This window comes from Salvia miltiorrhiza, chromosome 1 (assembly GCF_028751815.1).
Source record: "Salvia miltiorrhiza cultivar Shanhuang (shh) chromosome 1, IMPLAD_Smil_shh, whole genome shotgun sequence".
NCBI lineage: Eukaryota > Viridiplantae > Streptophyta > Magnoliopsida > Lamiales > Lamiaceae > Salvia > Salvia miltiorrhiza.
This window is the reverse complement of record NC_080387.1, coordinates 58,281,098-58,297,255: the sequence shown is the minus strand read 5'-3', so window position 1 is coordinate 58,297,255 and position 16,158 is coordinate 58,281,098. Positions and strand designations below refer to the sequence as shown.

The following is a 16,158-nucleotide window of genomic DNA, read 5'->3' as shown; positions in this document are numbered from 1 at the left end:
AAACAAGCAAAGCCAGCAGAAGCAAAATGATGGAGAATCAAAGGAGACCAGATCTTGTCACTGGTGCAAGAAACCAGGGCACCTCAAGAAGAACTGCTTTGCCTGGAAGAAAAGGCAGGCTGAGAAGGATCAAAAACCGAGCTCAGCTGATTTGGCAGAAGCTGCAGATAATGCAGAAGTCTTGAACGTGGTGGAGAAAGCTGTGGGTGAAGAATGGATTATGGACTCAGGATGTAGCTTCCATATGTGCCCACACAAAAGCTGGTTTCAAGATTTAAGGCATGAAGAACAAGGTTCTGTCCTCCTGGGAAACGATCAGGTATGCAAGGTAAAAGGAATAGGCTCTATAAAATTAAAATTACATGATTCTTCCACAAAAATCCTTTCTGATGTTAGGTATATACCTGGTCTGAAGAGAAACCTTATATCTCTTGGCATGTTAGAGTCTAAGGGGTGTTCTTTTAAATCTGAAAAAGGTTACATGCATGTTATAAAGAATTTCACTACTATCATGATTGGAACTAGGAAGAATAGTCTCTATTATTTGAATGGTGAAACTGTCATAGGTAGTTCTAATGTTGTTAGAAACGAATCTATTGAACTATGACATAAAAGACTAGGACATGTTAGTGAAAGTGGAATGCAACATCTCTCAAAAGATGGTATTATTGTTTTTGATTGCAATACTAAACTTGATAACTGTGAGTCTTGTGCTCTTGGTAAGAGCAAGAAACTTGTGTATCCAATTGGTAAGCATACTTCAAAGGCACCTCTTGATTATGCCCATAGTGACCTGTGGGGACCTTCACAAGTAGAAACAATAGGTGGAGGCAAATACTTTATGAGTATCATTGATGATTACTCAAGAAAGTTGTGGGTTTATGTTCTAAAAGACAAGACTCAAGCTTTTGAAAAATTCCAAGAATGGTGTACAAAAGTTGAATCAGAAAAGGGTACAACACTGAAATGCTTGAGGACAGATAATGGCTTAGAATTTCTGTCAGAAAAGTTTCAAGAGTATTGCAAGTCTAAGGGTATAAAGAGGCATAGGATTGTACCTTCAAATCCTCAGCAAAATGGAGTTGCTGAGAGGATGAATAGAACTATCTTAGAGAGGGTTAGGTGTATGCTCCTGAGTTCTGGTTTACCAAAGAAATTTTGGGGAGAGGCAGCATCTACTGCAGCAATTCTGATCAACAAATGCACATCATCTGCTATAGATCATAAGACACCAGATTATAAATGGTATGGCAACACTGGAGATTACTCAACTTTGAGAGTGTTTGGTTGCAAAGCTTATGCTCACCTCAAACAGGATAAGTTAGAGGCAAGAGCATTAATCTGCATCATGCTTGGATATCAAAAAGGTGTGAAAGGATATAGGTATTGAGCCTGGCAAACAAAAAATTGATAATTAGCAGGGATGTAAAGTTTGATGAAGCCAACATGCCATACCTGAGAAATGAAAAGGAAAAGGCTCCTGCTCAACAAGGAAAGAATCAGATTACAGAAGTTGAGGTGGAGCCTAGAGAAAAGGAAGATGACACTAATGATGTTCAAGAAGAAAGTGCAGATCGGGAAGAGATATCAGATGATGAAGGCCTTGATAGCTATCAGTTAGCTAGAGATAGAACCAGAAGAACTATAAGGCCACCATCTAGATATGCAGAAGCAGATATGATACATTATGCCTTAACTGTGGCAGAGGATATAGAGTATGCTGAGCCCAATTCTTATAAAGAAGCAGTAGAAGGAAAGGAGAAAGATAAATGGATAAAAGCAATGCAGGAAGAGATTGACTCACTCATAAAGAATGGAACCTGGATTCTAGTCAAGAAACCTAAATCTCAAAAGGCAGTCAGTTGCAAATGGATATTCAAAAAGAAAGTGGAGTCAGCTGCTGTTAATAGGATTAGGTATAAAGCTAGATTAGTTGCAAGGGGCTTCACTCAAAAGGAAGGTGTTGATTTCACAGAAGTTTTCTCACCAGTTGTGAAGCACAGCTCCATAAGGATCCTTTTAGCTGTTGTTGCTAAGAATAATTGGGAACTACAGCAACTTGATGTTAAAACCGCATTTCTGCATGGTGACTTAGAGGAAACTATATATATGATACATCCAGAGGGTTTTGTGAAACCTGGGGATGAAGATAAGGTTTGCTTACTGAAGAAAAGCATTTATGGGTTGAAACAAAGTAGCGGACAATGGTACAAAAAGTTTGACGACCATATGTCCAAAATTGGTTTCAAAAGATCTGAATTTGATAGCTGTGTTTATATTAAGTATAAAAATGATATTGTTGTTGCTTACCTTTTGTTGTATGTAGATGATATGTTAATTGCAGGAGCTAGCATGGCTGAGATTGAGAAAATCAAGCAGGACCTTCAAATCAGTTTTGATATGAAGGATCTAGGAGATGCTAAGAGGATTCTTGGCATGGATATTATAAGAAACAGGAGCAAAGGTGAGTTATGGCTCATTCAACATGACTACATTCAGAAAATATTAAAGAAATTTAGGATGCATGAAACTAGAGAAGTATCAGTGCCTTTAGCTCAACATTTTAAACTGTCTAATGATCAGAAACCTAAATCTGAAACTGAGAAAAGAAAAATGAGTTTAATTCCTTATGCTAATATCATAGGAAGCATTATGTATACTATGATTTGCACTAGGCCTGATGTTGCTCATGCTATTAGTGTAACTAGTAGATACATGTCTGATCATGGTAAAGATCATTGGCAAGCTTTAAAATGGATAATGAGATATATGAAGGGTAGTACTAGATGTGGTATTCTGTTTAAGAATAACGTTGATGATAATAGTGATGCTCTTGTTGGTTATTGCGATTCTGGTTATGCTGCTAACATAGACTCTAGAAAATCTCAATCTGGATATGTTTTTACTTTATATGGATCTGCAATTAGCTGGAAATCTTCTCTACAATCAGTTGTAGCCTTGTCTACTATTGAGGCAGAATATATTGCTCTCACTGAAGCTGTTAAAGAGAGCATGTGGTTAAGAGGTATTGTCAAAGATTTTGGTATAAATCAAAGTCAGGTTGTAATCCATTGTGACAGCCAAAGTGCATTGTGTTTGGCAAAGCATCAAGTGTTTCATGAAAGATGCAAACACATTGATGTTAGGATGCATTTTATTCGGGATGAAATTGAGAAGGGAGCTGTAAAATTGGTGAAGATTCCTACTGAGCATAATCCAGCAGACATGCTCACAAAATCACTGCCAGCTGCTAAGTTTACTTATTGCTTAGAGCTGATCAGTGTTCTTCCTCACTAAACAAGTATGAAGGATGCCCTGTAATAGGGCAAAGGTGGAGTAAAAGCTCATGTTGGTGTTTGGTGCTGTTCATTGCTGCAATTGTCACAACCAAGGTGGAGATTTGTTAGTTATTGGCTATGACAAATAGGCATGCGACAGGGGTATCTAAGCAAATACAGAAAGCTGAAGGTTTGAAGTGCAAAAGGGTTTAAAATTGATATAACAGAATTTCAATGCAGCGGCGTATCCTCAACCATTGGATCAAATCTTATTTCTTTCGATGGTCAAGATCAAGTGCAGCTGTTAGATTAGGTTATATATCTTCATTCTTGTTCAGATTAGAAGCTTAGCTTAGAGTGAAATCAAGTGAAAGAAGAAGAGTTTTGTATGAGAGTTAGAGTGAGTTTTCTCTGTGATTGAGAGCTTGTTTGCAGCTGGTATTGTTGTGGTTTCTTGTACTTGTAGTTCTCGTTTCTTCACTTAATAAAGACGCCAAGAGTTCACCCTCCCGTGGATGTAGGATCGAAGATCCGAACCACGTTAAATCATCGAGTGCTTTACTGTTGTGTTTGAGTTGTTTTCTGTTTTGTTTGCGGATTGAATTTGTGAGTTCAAATCACATTCTCTATGAACTTGAAATTGTGGATGATGGTTTGGATTAAATGTGCACACTTTGATCTTCATTGCTTGAGCCTAGTAACCCCTTTAGATCCTTCCAACCTTATGAATGGTCCCTAGCCCCATTACGCCAAATGAACAAAGTCATTTTTAAGTCACTATTTGACCGCGACATATCATGACTGAGTGGATCTTTTCATGTATGTGTGAATGTCCTTAATTGCATTTTGAGCGAATGAGTGAAGTCGTGAGTTGTACTTGCTATTGCCTAATTTTGACTAATTTGATGATAGAGATGCATTCTTGAGATTCTAAATTTTTCATTTTGAAGGTTGAGAGTTATTTATGAATTACTTAGTTCATCTTGGCAGTATAAGTTACGAGCTAGCAGTTGGCATTCACTTGGCTGGTGTGTTTTCGTGTCTCACTTCTTATCTTCCATATTTCTTTTTTTCTTTCCGTGTGTTAGTGTGTTGAGTTAGGGCAAGGTCTTATCTAGATAGTTATTTCCACTATTTAGTCTTTTCTTTACTTCATACTTGAGGGCAAGTATGATTCAAGTGTGAGGAGATTTGATGGTGTGATTTAGTTTTCTAAATTCGAGTTATTTACCGTGTGTTTTTTATTTGATATTACCCAATTTTGTGGTGTTTTGGCGCAAGAATTGCATCGATCGGAGTTGGAGACTCGTGGATGAAGAAAGTTCAAGAATGGTGTGGAATTTGAAGAAGATTAGAGTTGATTGTGGAGGAATTTAGAGATTGGGCTTGGAGTTAATTATTATAGATTTAATTATACCCAAAACTCTTGTTTTAATTAATTGAGGCTTTGTTTAATTAAGGGCCGAGAAGCCCATATTTTGGATTAGGCGGTACTTTAGGGATTTAATCTCTTAGTTTTTGTTTCCACCCAGCCGCCACATTAGAAGGATTAGGATACATATATAGAGATATTAGTTTTAGTTTCAATATGACATTTTTATTTTTCTCTCATTGATTAAGTTAGAATTGCTTTTGCTAGGATTGTAGATAGTGGCGGTTGGAGTATATTTGGTGGCAGAAGACTTATTTTGACTTGTGGTTTCATTTGTTTTAATTTGAATTCGATTGGTTTGTTAATTTTCATTAGTTCGTTAGGTGCAATATATTTCCTTATTTAGTGTTTGTTAATTTCATGTTTGATTTTATTTATTTGTTTGTTTCTAGTTTAATTATGATTAGCTAATTTCTTAATTCGGTGAGAATAATGAAGTATTGATTTAATATCTGTGAGACCTAATTGAGCATATAATTTATTCATGTTGATTCCGATTAATTCCTTGTGTTTAAGGATAATTCCGATTTCATTTAAGCCTGATCAACTTAGATTAAATTGGATTACAGTCAATTAGCACCTCCAATCTGTAATTGTTGGAATAGGGCTGATTAGTGATAAAGCTACCATGTTCGTAGTAGGAATAAATTGGTGGATTAATTATTACTAGCGTATCTAGGATAATTGGTCTAAACTGGGTTCCTACATCTTAATGCTATTAGAATATTAAATCTATGACTGGCGTATCCAGCTATGTTATATTTTAATAAGGGAAATAGGCAGGACTGGCGTATCCAGCCGTCCATCGACACAATAAGTAGGAATTGGGGTAGTCAGTGCGTATCACGGTATCCTATAACTGGTTGGTTGATAGGGATTAATTAATCTTTGCGTCGATGATTAGAGTATTAAATTGATATGGATTTATTCGAGCCGAGTTACCTTTTTATTGATTAATTTCTAGATTGTTATTTGAGTTATTTGATTTCTTAGTTATAATTAATTTTCTCTCAATTTAAGGCGTGGTGGCATCACCTAAATTTTCGATCTTTAGGAAATTGATTGCAATTACCCGTTCTTTGTGGTTCTACCCTGCTTGCTACTAACTATACTATTTCTTAGCTATTGCAGGAATTATTTGGTGGAATACGACGTCCACCAGAATTTTACAACTTTTTATTTATATTTGGGTAATTGTCAAAAAATACACATGATTTTTCATTTTATGGTTTATATCATCACCTTTAAATTTGACAAAGAAATGCAACAAATTATAATTTATTTGTAACTATCCCTTGGATGCAAGTTCGCCCAAATAAAATCTGATATGGTAGTAACTAGTAACAAATTGCCAACATGACAATCGAAATATCACCAAATCACACACACATGCACACATTCCACTCCATCTCTCTCTCTCTCTCTCTCTCTCTCTCTCTCTCACACACACACACACACAAGACACCCTCCCCCTTCCCACACTCCTGCAGAGGCCGACAACGATTGCAATTTCACGGATGACGGTAGATCGACGAAGGCCCGCCGATTATGGCTCTGGTGATGTTGAGGCCCGATGGCGGCACTGCCCCTCCAACACGAGCCAACAACGACATAATTCATACTTAGGGTTTCAATTAAAGTTCAATAATTTTCTCTATCGACCAACAATTTCGACTAATTTTAATTAGCGCGGCAAAATTCATCGTCTTATCCTTCTTCCCCAACTTCGACGAACCCAGCCGCTTCGTCTTATCTGACATACAACAACGATGTGCCCTCTCTCCCTCAACCGACAGGTAGTAGAATCCCTCAGGCTGTCGCACCGCCGATCTCTCCCTCAACAGCTCGACAACAGCCGCACCAACAACCTGTCAGGCTGTCACTACACGAAACCAAGCCCCTAACTTCATTATACAACCCCCCAACACATGAAACCAAATATTCATCGTCCTTAACGATAGTGTCATTCTGTTGTAATAGCAGGGTCGACCGCACGAGTAGCCTCTCTAGTGACTCTAGGTGGCCGCCTGGAGCTTCTCCCGTCGACCTCCTCTGGTACTTCGACTAAGCCCAAAACTAGACATAGTTGTTTTATGTTTTATTCTTAATTAAATATAATATATTTTTAATTATTAATGAAACGACGTCGTTTCGTCTACGAAATTGATGCGCTAGTTTTGATTTTGCCACGCAAGTGACATATCAGTTTTGATATGGCCGGAGGCCCTCGCTGTGGGATAATTACGATTCAATTATAAATTGATGTATTTATTGGTCAAATTAAAAGGTGGTGATATAAACTAGAAAATGAAAAAAAATGTATATTTTTCGGCTATTACCCCTCATATTTGTGTATGCAATGTATTTTATTTTTTATGATGCGTAATGCTCTATAATAATAATAGTGTGTAACGCGATGAAGCGCAATATATTGGTAAGACGCTTCTCCTCCAACCAATAGGTCGGGGGTTCGAGTCATTTAGGGAGCTAGACCGTGAGTGTATTCCTTTCTCTGGGTAATAATATTTTTGTTTCAAAATAATAGTGTGTAATGCTAATTTTCATTATCAAATAATTAAATTTATTTAGTAACTATAATTATCATTACACTTTATACAAAGTTAAAAATTTATATTTTCAAATACAAAGTTTTATTGAAGAATTAATGTGGATTATTTTATTTTATTTTAAAAGCATTTGTTTATATTTAATATTTATATTTCTTTATTTAAATATATCGTTTAATTTCAATATTCATCGTGCATCGCACGAACGTGCGTTATAATTTGGAATAAGTAAGAGTTGTGTAGTTTTGATCATCAACCGATTTAGCCACATTAATTAGTAGCTAAGATAGATCAATATCAAGTTGTAAGAAGATGAATTTTATGAGATAAATCAAACAAGCATTAAGTTCATGTATCTGAATTCAAAAAATAAAATTCTAAAAAAAATTCATTAAATATTAAAAGTTTTATATATTTTACACATAAATAACTCATCATAAAATATGATAGTATATGAATTTTCAACATATATTTCAAAAACTTGACGCTTGGTACAATATTTGAATTTTGAGGATTCTACATGAACCATCATTGGTATAATATTTGAATTTTGAGGATTCTACATGAACCATGATACACATTATGCATCTGGCTAAATTAAGATTAACTTAGCAATCTAATTAATAAATAACATATAGTAATACTTATGTAATATATATATATATATATATATAATATTTTTATAATATTAATTTATGAGTGGATTTTGAAAATAGTCTATTTCTTTTAGTAAACTTAAAAATTACCCACTAAGATAAAAACTTAAAAAAATACCCACACTTAGCATCTTACCCCTTCAAACACCACCCTTTAAAATTCTCACATTTCACAACCCAATGAAATTTACAATCAAAATTTTGTTGTTGTGAATTCACAATCAGAGTAGTTGTGAATTTGAGTTTTAAAGTTTGAATTCACAACAAAAAATATTAGTTGTGAATTCACAACTAGCAATAGAGTTGGTTGTGAATTCAAGATTTAAAACTCGAATTCACAATCAAAACAATTAGTTGTGAATTCAAACTTTAAAACTCGAATTCACAACCAAGATTTATTTTGGTTGTGAATTCAAGTAGTCGTGAATTTGAATTTTAAAGTTTGAATTCACAACCAAAACAACTAGTTGTGAATTCAAATTTTAAAATTTGAATTCACAAACAGCAATAGAGTTGGTTGTGAATTTAAGAATATCAAGTTGTGAATTCATAGATCTGATCGTGAATTTAAGAACATTTAGTTGTGAATTCGCAAATTTGATTGTGAATTCAAAAACATTAATCAATTTTCCATCCCCCAGCCATAAAAAGTCACCCAAAAGGAGAGATAGAGCTATGAACAAATTACATTCATAATATATAATTTATTATCAATATTTCGGGCTGCAGAGCTTTTTGGCATTGTAAAAATATTGTAGCACAACAATATGGTGAAAAATCGAAAACTTGTAAATTTTGATTCTTTTCCACAATACTTTTTTTAAAAAACTGAAAATAAGAAAAATACAGAGGAAGACGCCTGAAATAACAAAATGAAATGTAAAGCGCCTAACAAATTAACTACACAACACTCTTTCTGAAACATACTGATAAATGCAGACGATGCATTTACTGGGAAAAAAAGCAATTGAGCAGAATTGTAATCTTTGCCTCTCATGGTATATCAATTTCCTCTCACTATCCATTCAATCTAGAAAGGAACAAGAATTCATTTCATGGATTCATGGATGTAACCAGAAGCGGGAAAGACAAAGCCCTAATCTCCACCTCAAAAATCCCAAACCCCTCCAATAATGCAGCAAAATCCACCATCTCACCCAAGTCCAATTCCACCAACCGAAGCCTTAATTCCAGCCGACGATCAGTTTGCTGAGAATTGATCACAGATCTAAATCGATCAGATCTCTTTCTAACTCGTGATCAGTTCAACAAAATTAAAGAGAAATCTAGGTTATTCTTACATGGAGTTGAAGGCTCTGGCTTGGGTTTGCTCTAGAGGCCGAAGAAGGCTTGCAACGAGAGCGGCTTGGAAGATCTGGCGCAGGAAATCGATCTCTGATTCAGAGAGAGAAAAGGGGGAAATCTTCGCCAGCGGTGGTGCTACGACCACCACGCCGCTGGGCCAGCGACAGACGGGCGTCGAGGAGAGAGAGAGAGAGAGCGCAGGTGGGGGGAGGAAGGAGAGAGAGATAGTGTGGGTAGTTTTTAATTTTAATCTTCGGGGTAATTTAGTCTTTTAACACAAAAGTGGGTAATTTAAAAAAAAATTATTTGAGTGGATAAATTTTAAGTTTACTAAAACAAAATGGCTACTTTCATGTATTAACTCTTAATTTAATGCATACATATACGTTTCAGTTAATGAAAATTATAAAATCAAACTATTAACCCCAAATTTTTAAAGTGAGAAATAGAAACTCAATCAATTGGTTCGATTAACCATATTTTTGGAACGGTATCGGAAGGGATGTAACAAATGGAATCATATATTATTGATTTCGATTCATAGTCATAAAAATAATTGTATATTCGAATATCTTTCGGGTCTTATCTAATATACATATTTGATTCATACACTGATTCGCGAATATTCAAATCGAATCAAATACTCATTTCGTTTTTTTACAAATGTACTTCATACAATATAAATCGAATATTTGATTCGAAAATTCATACTATTCGATTCGAATCGAATATATTCAATTCATAATTTTGATAAATAAATTTTTTAATTAAAATAATATTTCAAATAAAACACTTTTATTTGAATTATATTTGGAATCAAAGTCTTTTCAGAGATTTGATTATTATTATTGTTTATTTTTATTAATAAATATTCTTTTTTGTTTATTTTACTTTATATCTATTTTATTTTTTAAAATATAAATATTATATATATAATATTAATTGATTATTTTGGAATACCGAATCGAATATCATAATTTTCTAATTGTATTTGATAAGTAATCAAAATAAAAAAGTATTTGTATTCGTATTCGAATCATAAAATTTTGTATTCGAATATAAAAATTCGAATCGAATACCAAATCAAATCAAAATCATTTAATTTATTTTCATCCCTAAGTATCAATGTGGTTTGTAGGTTTTTGTTGCTCACCCTAATTTTGAAATTTTGTACAACGATTTAAAATAATAATTTCATACACTAGTTTTGAGTGTGTTCATACTCTACCATATGGTATGGGTGCCACATATTTGACCTAATTTCTGTAATTTTCACAGCACTTAATAGTTAATAGAGCACATAAAGGAGAGGGCAATGCAATTGAGTTTTGAAAAAATTTCGAAAGTCATTTGGATTTTGGAGATACAGTTCCTGAAAAATGAAAATGAAAGACAATAAATTCAAAGCAAAGCTTTCCCACCAAAAAACACACACTCAGATTGTGGTGATGACGTGGACAGACTGAGAATATTTTAGATGATGACTTTTTTTGGTAAGTAATTAACCGGGAAAACAGGGAAGCCCTCACTGCCAAACCAAATTCTCCCATTCCCCTCCCAATTTCAAAACATTTTACGCCGGTCTCAAAATTTGACCGCTCCCCCCAAAATCACCAAAACCCAAATCCCAAAACTCCAAAATTTCAATTTTCAGTCAAGATTTCTTCACAAAAAGCGCCCCCGCTCGCTCAAACAAAATTCAAACCACCGCACCCATGGCGGTATTTCGATTTCCAGCTTATATACTCAAACCTATTTCCTCATTCTCACCAACAACACCCCACACTCCCTCCCTCTCGCTCACCCTCTCTCTATAGTTTTCTTAGACCCTCCATTTCTTGCATCCTGCAATGGCGGACCAAGAATCCACCAGGAGGGTCACGCGCTTGGCGGCGAGGAAGAGAGCAGCTGAGGAGGCAATGGTCTCGGAGAAGAGCAAGAAGAAGAGGGTTGTGTTGGGCGAGATTCAGAATGTGTTGTCTTCTCGCGATCAGAAGACTCGTGTTGTGAATGATAAGCCGAAAAGCAAACCCCGGAGGAATGTGAAGATAGCGGAAGCCGGTGGAGCTAAGGAGGTGAAGATCTCTAAAGCCGAGACCGATCCCACCATTGATTTGGACGGGAAATCTGATGATCCGCAGATGTGTAGAGCTTACGCTTCTGATATATATGAATATCTTCACAGTATGGAGGTTGGTACTAACTAATTTAGTAAGAATTTGTTTAATTTTGGCTGTTTACATGAGATGTGTTAATTTGGATTTGGTTCCGGTTTTGATGATATGTAAATTTCTTCAGTAATATTTGGATTTGTTATCCATAATCAGGCGTAGTTCTTTATCTGACTGTCAATGAGATTAGGGATTCAGATTGTGGCGTTTATTTTTCCTATAATATTAGGGCTTTCTACACCATTGATCCGAGAAATAAGTTAGCACTTAATTTTAGGGCTGATTTATTTGGTTAATTAGAAAGTTCATAGCACTGTTTAAATTAAACTTCAGTTTAGTGACATTAAGCTGATATAATGTTTCATTCAGATGGAGGCCAAGAGAAGGCCATTGTCGGATTACTTGGAGAAAATTCAGAAAGATGTAACTGCAAACATGAGAGGGGTTTTGATAGATTGGTTGGTTGAGGTGGCTGAGGAGTACAAGCTTCTTCCGGATACATTATACCTAACAGTTTCCTACATCGACAGATTCCTGTCATGCAATGCTCTTAACAGGCAAAAGCTTCAGCTACTTGGTGTTTCTTCAATGCTTGTTGCCTCGTAAGTAACATAATTATGCTCATAAAATCTTAATGTAGGGCTATGTTTTTCAATTTGTAAATATTGAGGCGTTATTGCATCACTGCAGGAAATATGAGGAGATAAATCCTCCACATGTGGGTGATTTTTGTTATATAACGGATAATACATACACTAAGGAGGATGTAGTGAAAATGGAGGCTGATGTGCTCAAGTCCCTTCGATTTGAAATGGGCAATCCCACGGTGAAGACATTTCTCAGGTAGGAGATTGCCGCATTGCATTTTCTGAATTGAGTTGATATATCACAATAGCATGTCAGCTAAATGGCTTCCATTTTGTTTGGTTTGGTATTGCAGAAAGTTCACCAGAATCTCTCAAGAAGATAATGAGGTAAGCTTATGGTTAGCATACAATGTAATTTTCTTTTACCAGTGTAGATTTGTCTTTAAAGATAAGTGATTCTAATGTGTGCATAAATTTTTGCAGATGTTGAACTTGCAATTGGAGTTCCTGGCTTACTATCTAGCGGAGTTGAGTTTGTTGGATTATGGATGTGTAAAATTCTTGCCTTCAATGGTGGCTGCATCAGTCATGTTCCTAGCAAGGTTTACGCTTCAGCCAAAACAAAATCCATGGGTATGAACAACACTTGTTTAGAGTTCTTCAACTGATCTGATTCTGATCTATCTCATTTCAATAAGCTAATTGGATGATTCTTTTTCTGCAGAATGTGGACCTAGAACGTAGTTCAGGATATAAAGCTGTGGATCTGAAAGAATGCGTTGACATCCTTCATGATCTGCAATCAAGCAAACGAGGGGGCTCTTTGGTTGCCGTGAGGGAGAAATACAAGCAACACAAGGTTTGTACATCTTACTACTATGTGCTTGGTTGGATGCTACTTGTCTACTCATATTGTAGACTAACTCTGCAAATTGCTTCTGTTAACAGTTCAAATGTGTATCGGAGTTGTCCTCACCTGCAGAAATCCCCGAGTCCTTTTTCCATCAGTAGAAAAGGTTACTGATTAACCGCAAGTCTTGAAGCCTTAAACATCAAGGAAGTGTACATAAAGGCTTTCAAGGGCTTCATTCTTGCTGCATTAGGTCGAACTAATGACTTCACACTAGAAATGATCAGTGATTGGTTTTGTATTTAGTAGTAATTAGTGAAAGTGCTAACAAGGTAGGCCTCCACATGTTTATCTTTCAGTACGAGTGTGGAGCGTTTTGTGCTCTGCTTAGGATTTTTGATTTAGGCTGGTATACTTGGAAAGATCTAAGACTTTCTGTTGAATCAATATTGATATTTTCTTGGCAAGATATTGTATTGAATTTTTGCGAATTATTATTGTCTATAAAGAATTGATTAAGGGCAGTAGTTGCTACAGAGATTCAGACTATGGAGTGTTCAGTTTAGAATCATTGCTCAAACCAAAACTTAAGATTCTGTGAGAATGATATTGAAATGATTATGTTTGGCCTCTTCAATAGTTATGCCTAGAAATCACCTTCACATAAAGGAAAGAATTGCCAATCCTAGTGAAGCATGACTGCAAACCGTTGATATTTTAGAGATGACAACTGCATTAGCGTTCTGGAAAGGAACATGAAAATCAAGCCAAAAGAGGAACTGTAGAAGTGGAGATTAATTCCTCTACCATGTCTCTATCTCGATCGCATCAGCGAAGAAGTTACGTAGTTTTATTAACAAAAAGTCCACTTGAGATCTGCTGAAATACATGCTCCATTACTGAGCAATCAGGCAATCACTAATATAATACACTCATATTAGTCATCATTCACTAACACTTGAAAATAGTAAAAACATAACCACCCTTGTAGCTAATTAAACCTTCACTTAGAGTACAAAATCATTTAAATTTTCTATTCAAACATACATTCAACATAATAAGTAAACTATTTTATTCCACATGGTGGAAAAATAGCAAAAGAAAGAGTCATCTCTCTCTCTCAACATCAGCACCATTTGCAGAGCTCCGTCCATGGAGAATCAGAGCTATTTTCTCGTGGTGATGCTGCCGTTTGTTTTGGTCATCTTGATATTCAAACACTTTTCATCTCATCAAAGCAAGAATTCTCCACCAAGTCCACCAGCTGTACCGCTGGTGGGCCATCTTCACCTCATCAAAAATCCCCTCCATCTCTCACTAGCCTCATTAGCATCCCGATACGGCCCCATCTTCTCTCTCCGGGTAGGCTGCAAATCATTCCTCGTGGTCTCCTCTCCATCCGCAGTCGAAGAATGCTTCACCAAAAACGACATCGTTTTCGCGGACCGCCCTACTTCCATGGCCGGAGACCATTTAACCTACAACTACGCAGCTTACACATGGTCACCCTACAGCCACTTATGGCGGGTCCTCCGCCGTATGAGCGTCGTCCAGCTCTTCTCCTCACACAGCCTGCAAAAATCCGCCCAAATACGCGAGCAAGAGATGCTTCAAATCCTCCGCCTACTGCACAAGGAAAGCGGGAAGAAAGTTGACTTGAATAACTTGATCTCCACCTACAGTTTCAACATCGTGATGAGATCCATCGCCGGAAAACGGTGTGTCGAAGAGGAGGAGATCGGGACGGAGGCGGGGAGGGAGATTCTGCGACAAATACGCGGGTTGTTCTCTCCCACTGTGTTGTTAGGCCCCTGTGATTACTTTCCGGTTTTGCGGTGGATTGGGTACAAAGGGATGGAGAAGAAGGCCGTGTTAATGCAGAAAAAGAGAGATGAGTTCTTGCAGGCTTTGGTCGATGAGGTCAGAGACAAAAGCACAAGGAGCGCAGCGGAGGAGAAGGGGAGCACCAATTTGATTGAAGCTCTGCTATCGGTTCAAGAGTCGGAGCCTGATCTCAACACCGATGATGTCATAAAGAGCCTTTTAGTGGTAATGGTTTTTTACTTTTGAAGTTTTTGTACCAAGACTATATATGATGGGCTTTGTTAATTTTTGATGAGTTTTTGGTTGTTAGGTAATGCTGGCGGCTGGAACGGATACCTCTGCATTGACAACGGAATGGGCCATGTCGAATCTGGTAAGTCAGGCTGAGGTGCTGCAAAAGCTACGGCAAGAGATAGATGCAAATGTAGGGCATGATCATCTGCTGAGCGAAGCAGATCTTCCCAACCTCCCTTACCTTGGACGTGTTGTCAAGGAGACTCTGAGGTTGCATCCTGCGGCGCCGCTGCTTCTACCCCACCTCTCGTCTCAAGAATGTAGGGTTGGGGGATACAAAATTCCTAAAGGCACAATCCTGCTTGTGAATGCTTGGGCCGTGCACCACGATCCTGGCCTCTGGGACGAGCCGGAAAAGTTTGATCCAGAGAGGTTCGAGGGTGCAGTGGAGATGGAGATGGGGAGGGATGGGAATCATCGATTCTTGCCGTTTGGGATAGGGAGGAGGGCTTGCCCTGGAGCTGGTATGGCGTTGAGAACAGTGTCATTGGCGTTGGGTGCATTTGTGCAGTGTTTTGAGTGGGAGCATGTTGAGATGGATTTTGGAGCTAATTTAGGAGTTACATTGCATAAGGCCAAGCCTCTTGAGGCTGTCTGCCTTGTCCGAAATCAAGCAGCGCATCTTCTTTAAGCATTTACTTATATATTGTCATTTTTCTTTCTTTTAACTACTTGGCGTATATCAGCTCTGAATATTGTTGATCAGCTCCGATTTCAATACTTGTGATTTCTTTCAAATTTATGCTTTAAACATGTTACAAAATGAAATGATGGATCTTTCTTCCTTTTCTTCTTCGGATTGTCGAAACCAACTAATTATTTTCCCCTAACTTAACTAAATTAAAACGACCTTAATCTTATTATAAGCAAAAACAGATACTCACTAGGCATGATGAGTAAATAAAGTCTATGGCGCAAGGGGCGGAGGTGCAATTTCATCTGCGGCGAGGTCGTTGTTGGGCCACCAGGGACAGGGGAATGGTGAATAGGTGAGGTGCCAATGGGAGTGCCACTTCCATCCTTTATCAGGTATGGGGCCTTGAGCATATGGCCACTGCTTCTCCGGCATCGGCCACTTCAAACCCATCGGTGCATCAGCCAAAAGCCATGGGTGCTTCAACCAGTACTCCTCCCCAAACTTTCCGGCGGGGATGGGGCGGCTTAAGCAGTGTGAGACGATGCATGAAAAGCATA

General features: G+C 37.2%; 2 protein-coding genes and 1 long non-coding RNA gene across 3 annotated transcripts; 2 read left to right on the top strand and 1 right to left on the bottom strand.

Annotated features, from left to right (window-relative positions):
• Nucleotides 1-8,701: 8,701 nt before the first annotated feature.
• On the bottom strand, nucleotides 8,702-9,675 carry LOC130998498 (uncharacterized). Its single transcript, XR_009093280.1, has 2 exons — nucleotides 9,235-9,675; nucleotides 8,702-9,142 (listed from the first exon to the last, which is right to left on the bottom strand). It is a non-coding gene; the product is annotated as an uncharacterized LOC130998498 (long non-coding RNA).
• A 1,098-nt stretch (nucleotides 9,676-10,773) lies between these two features.
• Nucleotides 10,774-13,313, top strand: LOC130998491 (G2/mitotic-specific cyclin C13-1-like). Its single transcript, XM_057923911.1, has 7 exons — nucleotides 10,774-11,430; nucleotides 11,779-12,011; nucleotides 12,100-12,252; nucleotides 12,350-12,383; nucleotides 12,480-12,629; nucleotides 12,721-12,855; nucleotides 12,945-13,313. The coding sequence occupies exons 1-7, from the start codon at nucleotides 11,089-11,091 to the stop codon at nucleotides 13,005-13,007; spliced, it is 1,110 nt and encodes a 369-aa protein (XP_057779894.1). The 5' UTR covers nucleotides 10,774-11,088; the 3' UTR covers nucleotides 13,008-13,313.
• A 455-nt stretch (nucleotides 13,314-13,768) lies between these two features.
• Nucleotides 13,769-15,757, top strand: LOC130998484 (cytochrome P450 81C13-like). Its single transcript, XM_057923905.1, has 2 exons — nucleotides 13,769-14,895; nucleotides 14,981-15,757. Exons 1-2 carry the CDS (start codon nucleotides 13,999-14,001, stop codon nucleotides 15,593-15,595), a joined length of 1,512 nt encoding a protein of 503 aa, XP_057779888.1. The 5' UTR covers nucleotides 13,769-13,998; the 3' UTR covers nucleotides 15,596-15,757.
• The last annotated feature ends 401 nt before the right edge of the window (nucleotides 15,758-16,158 follow it).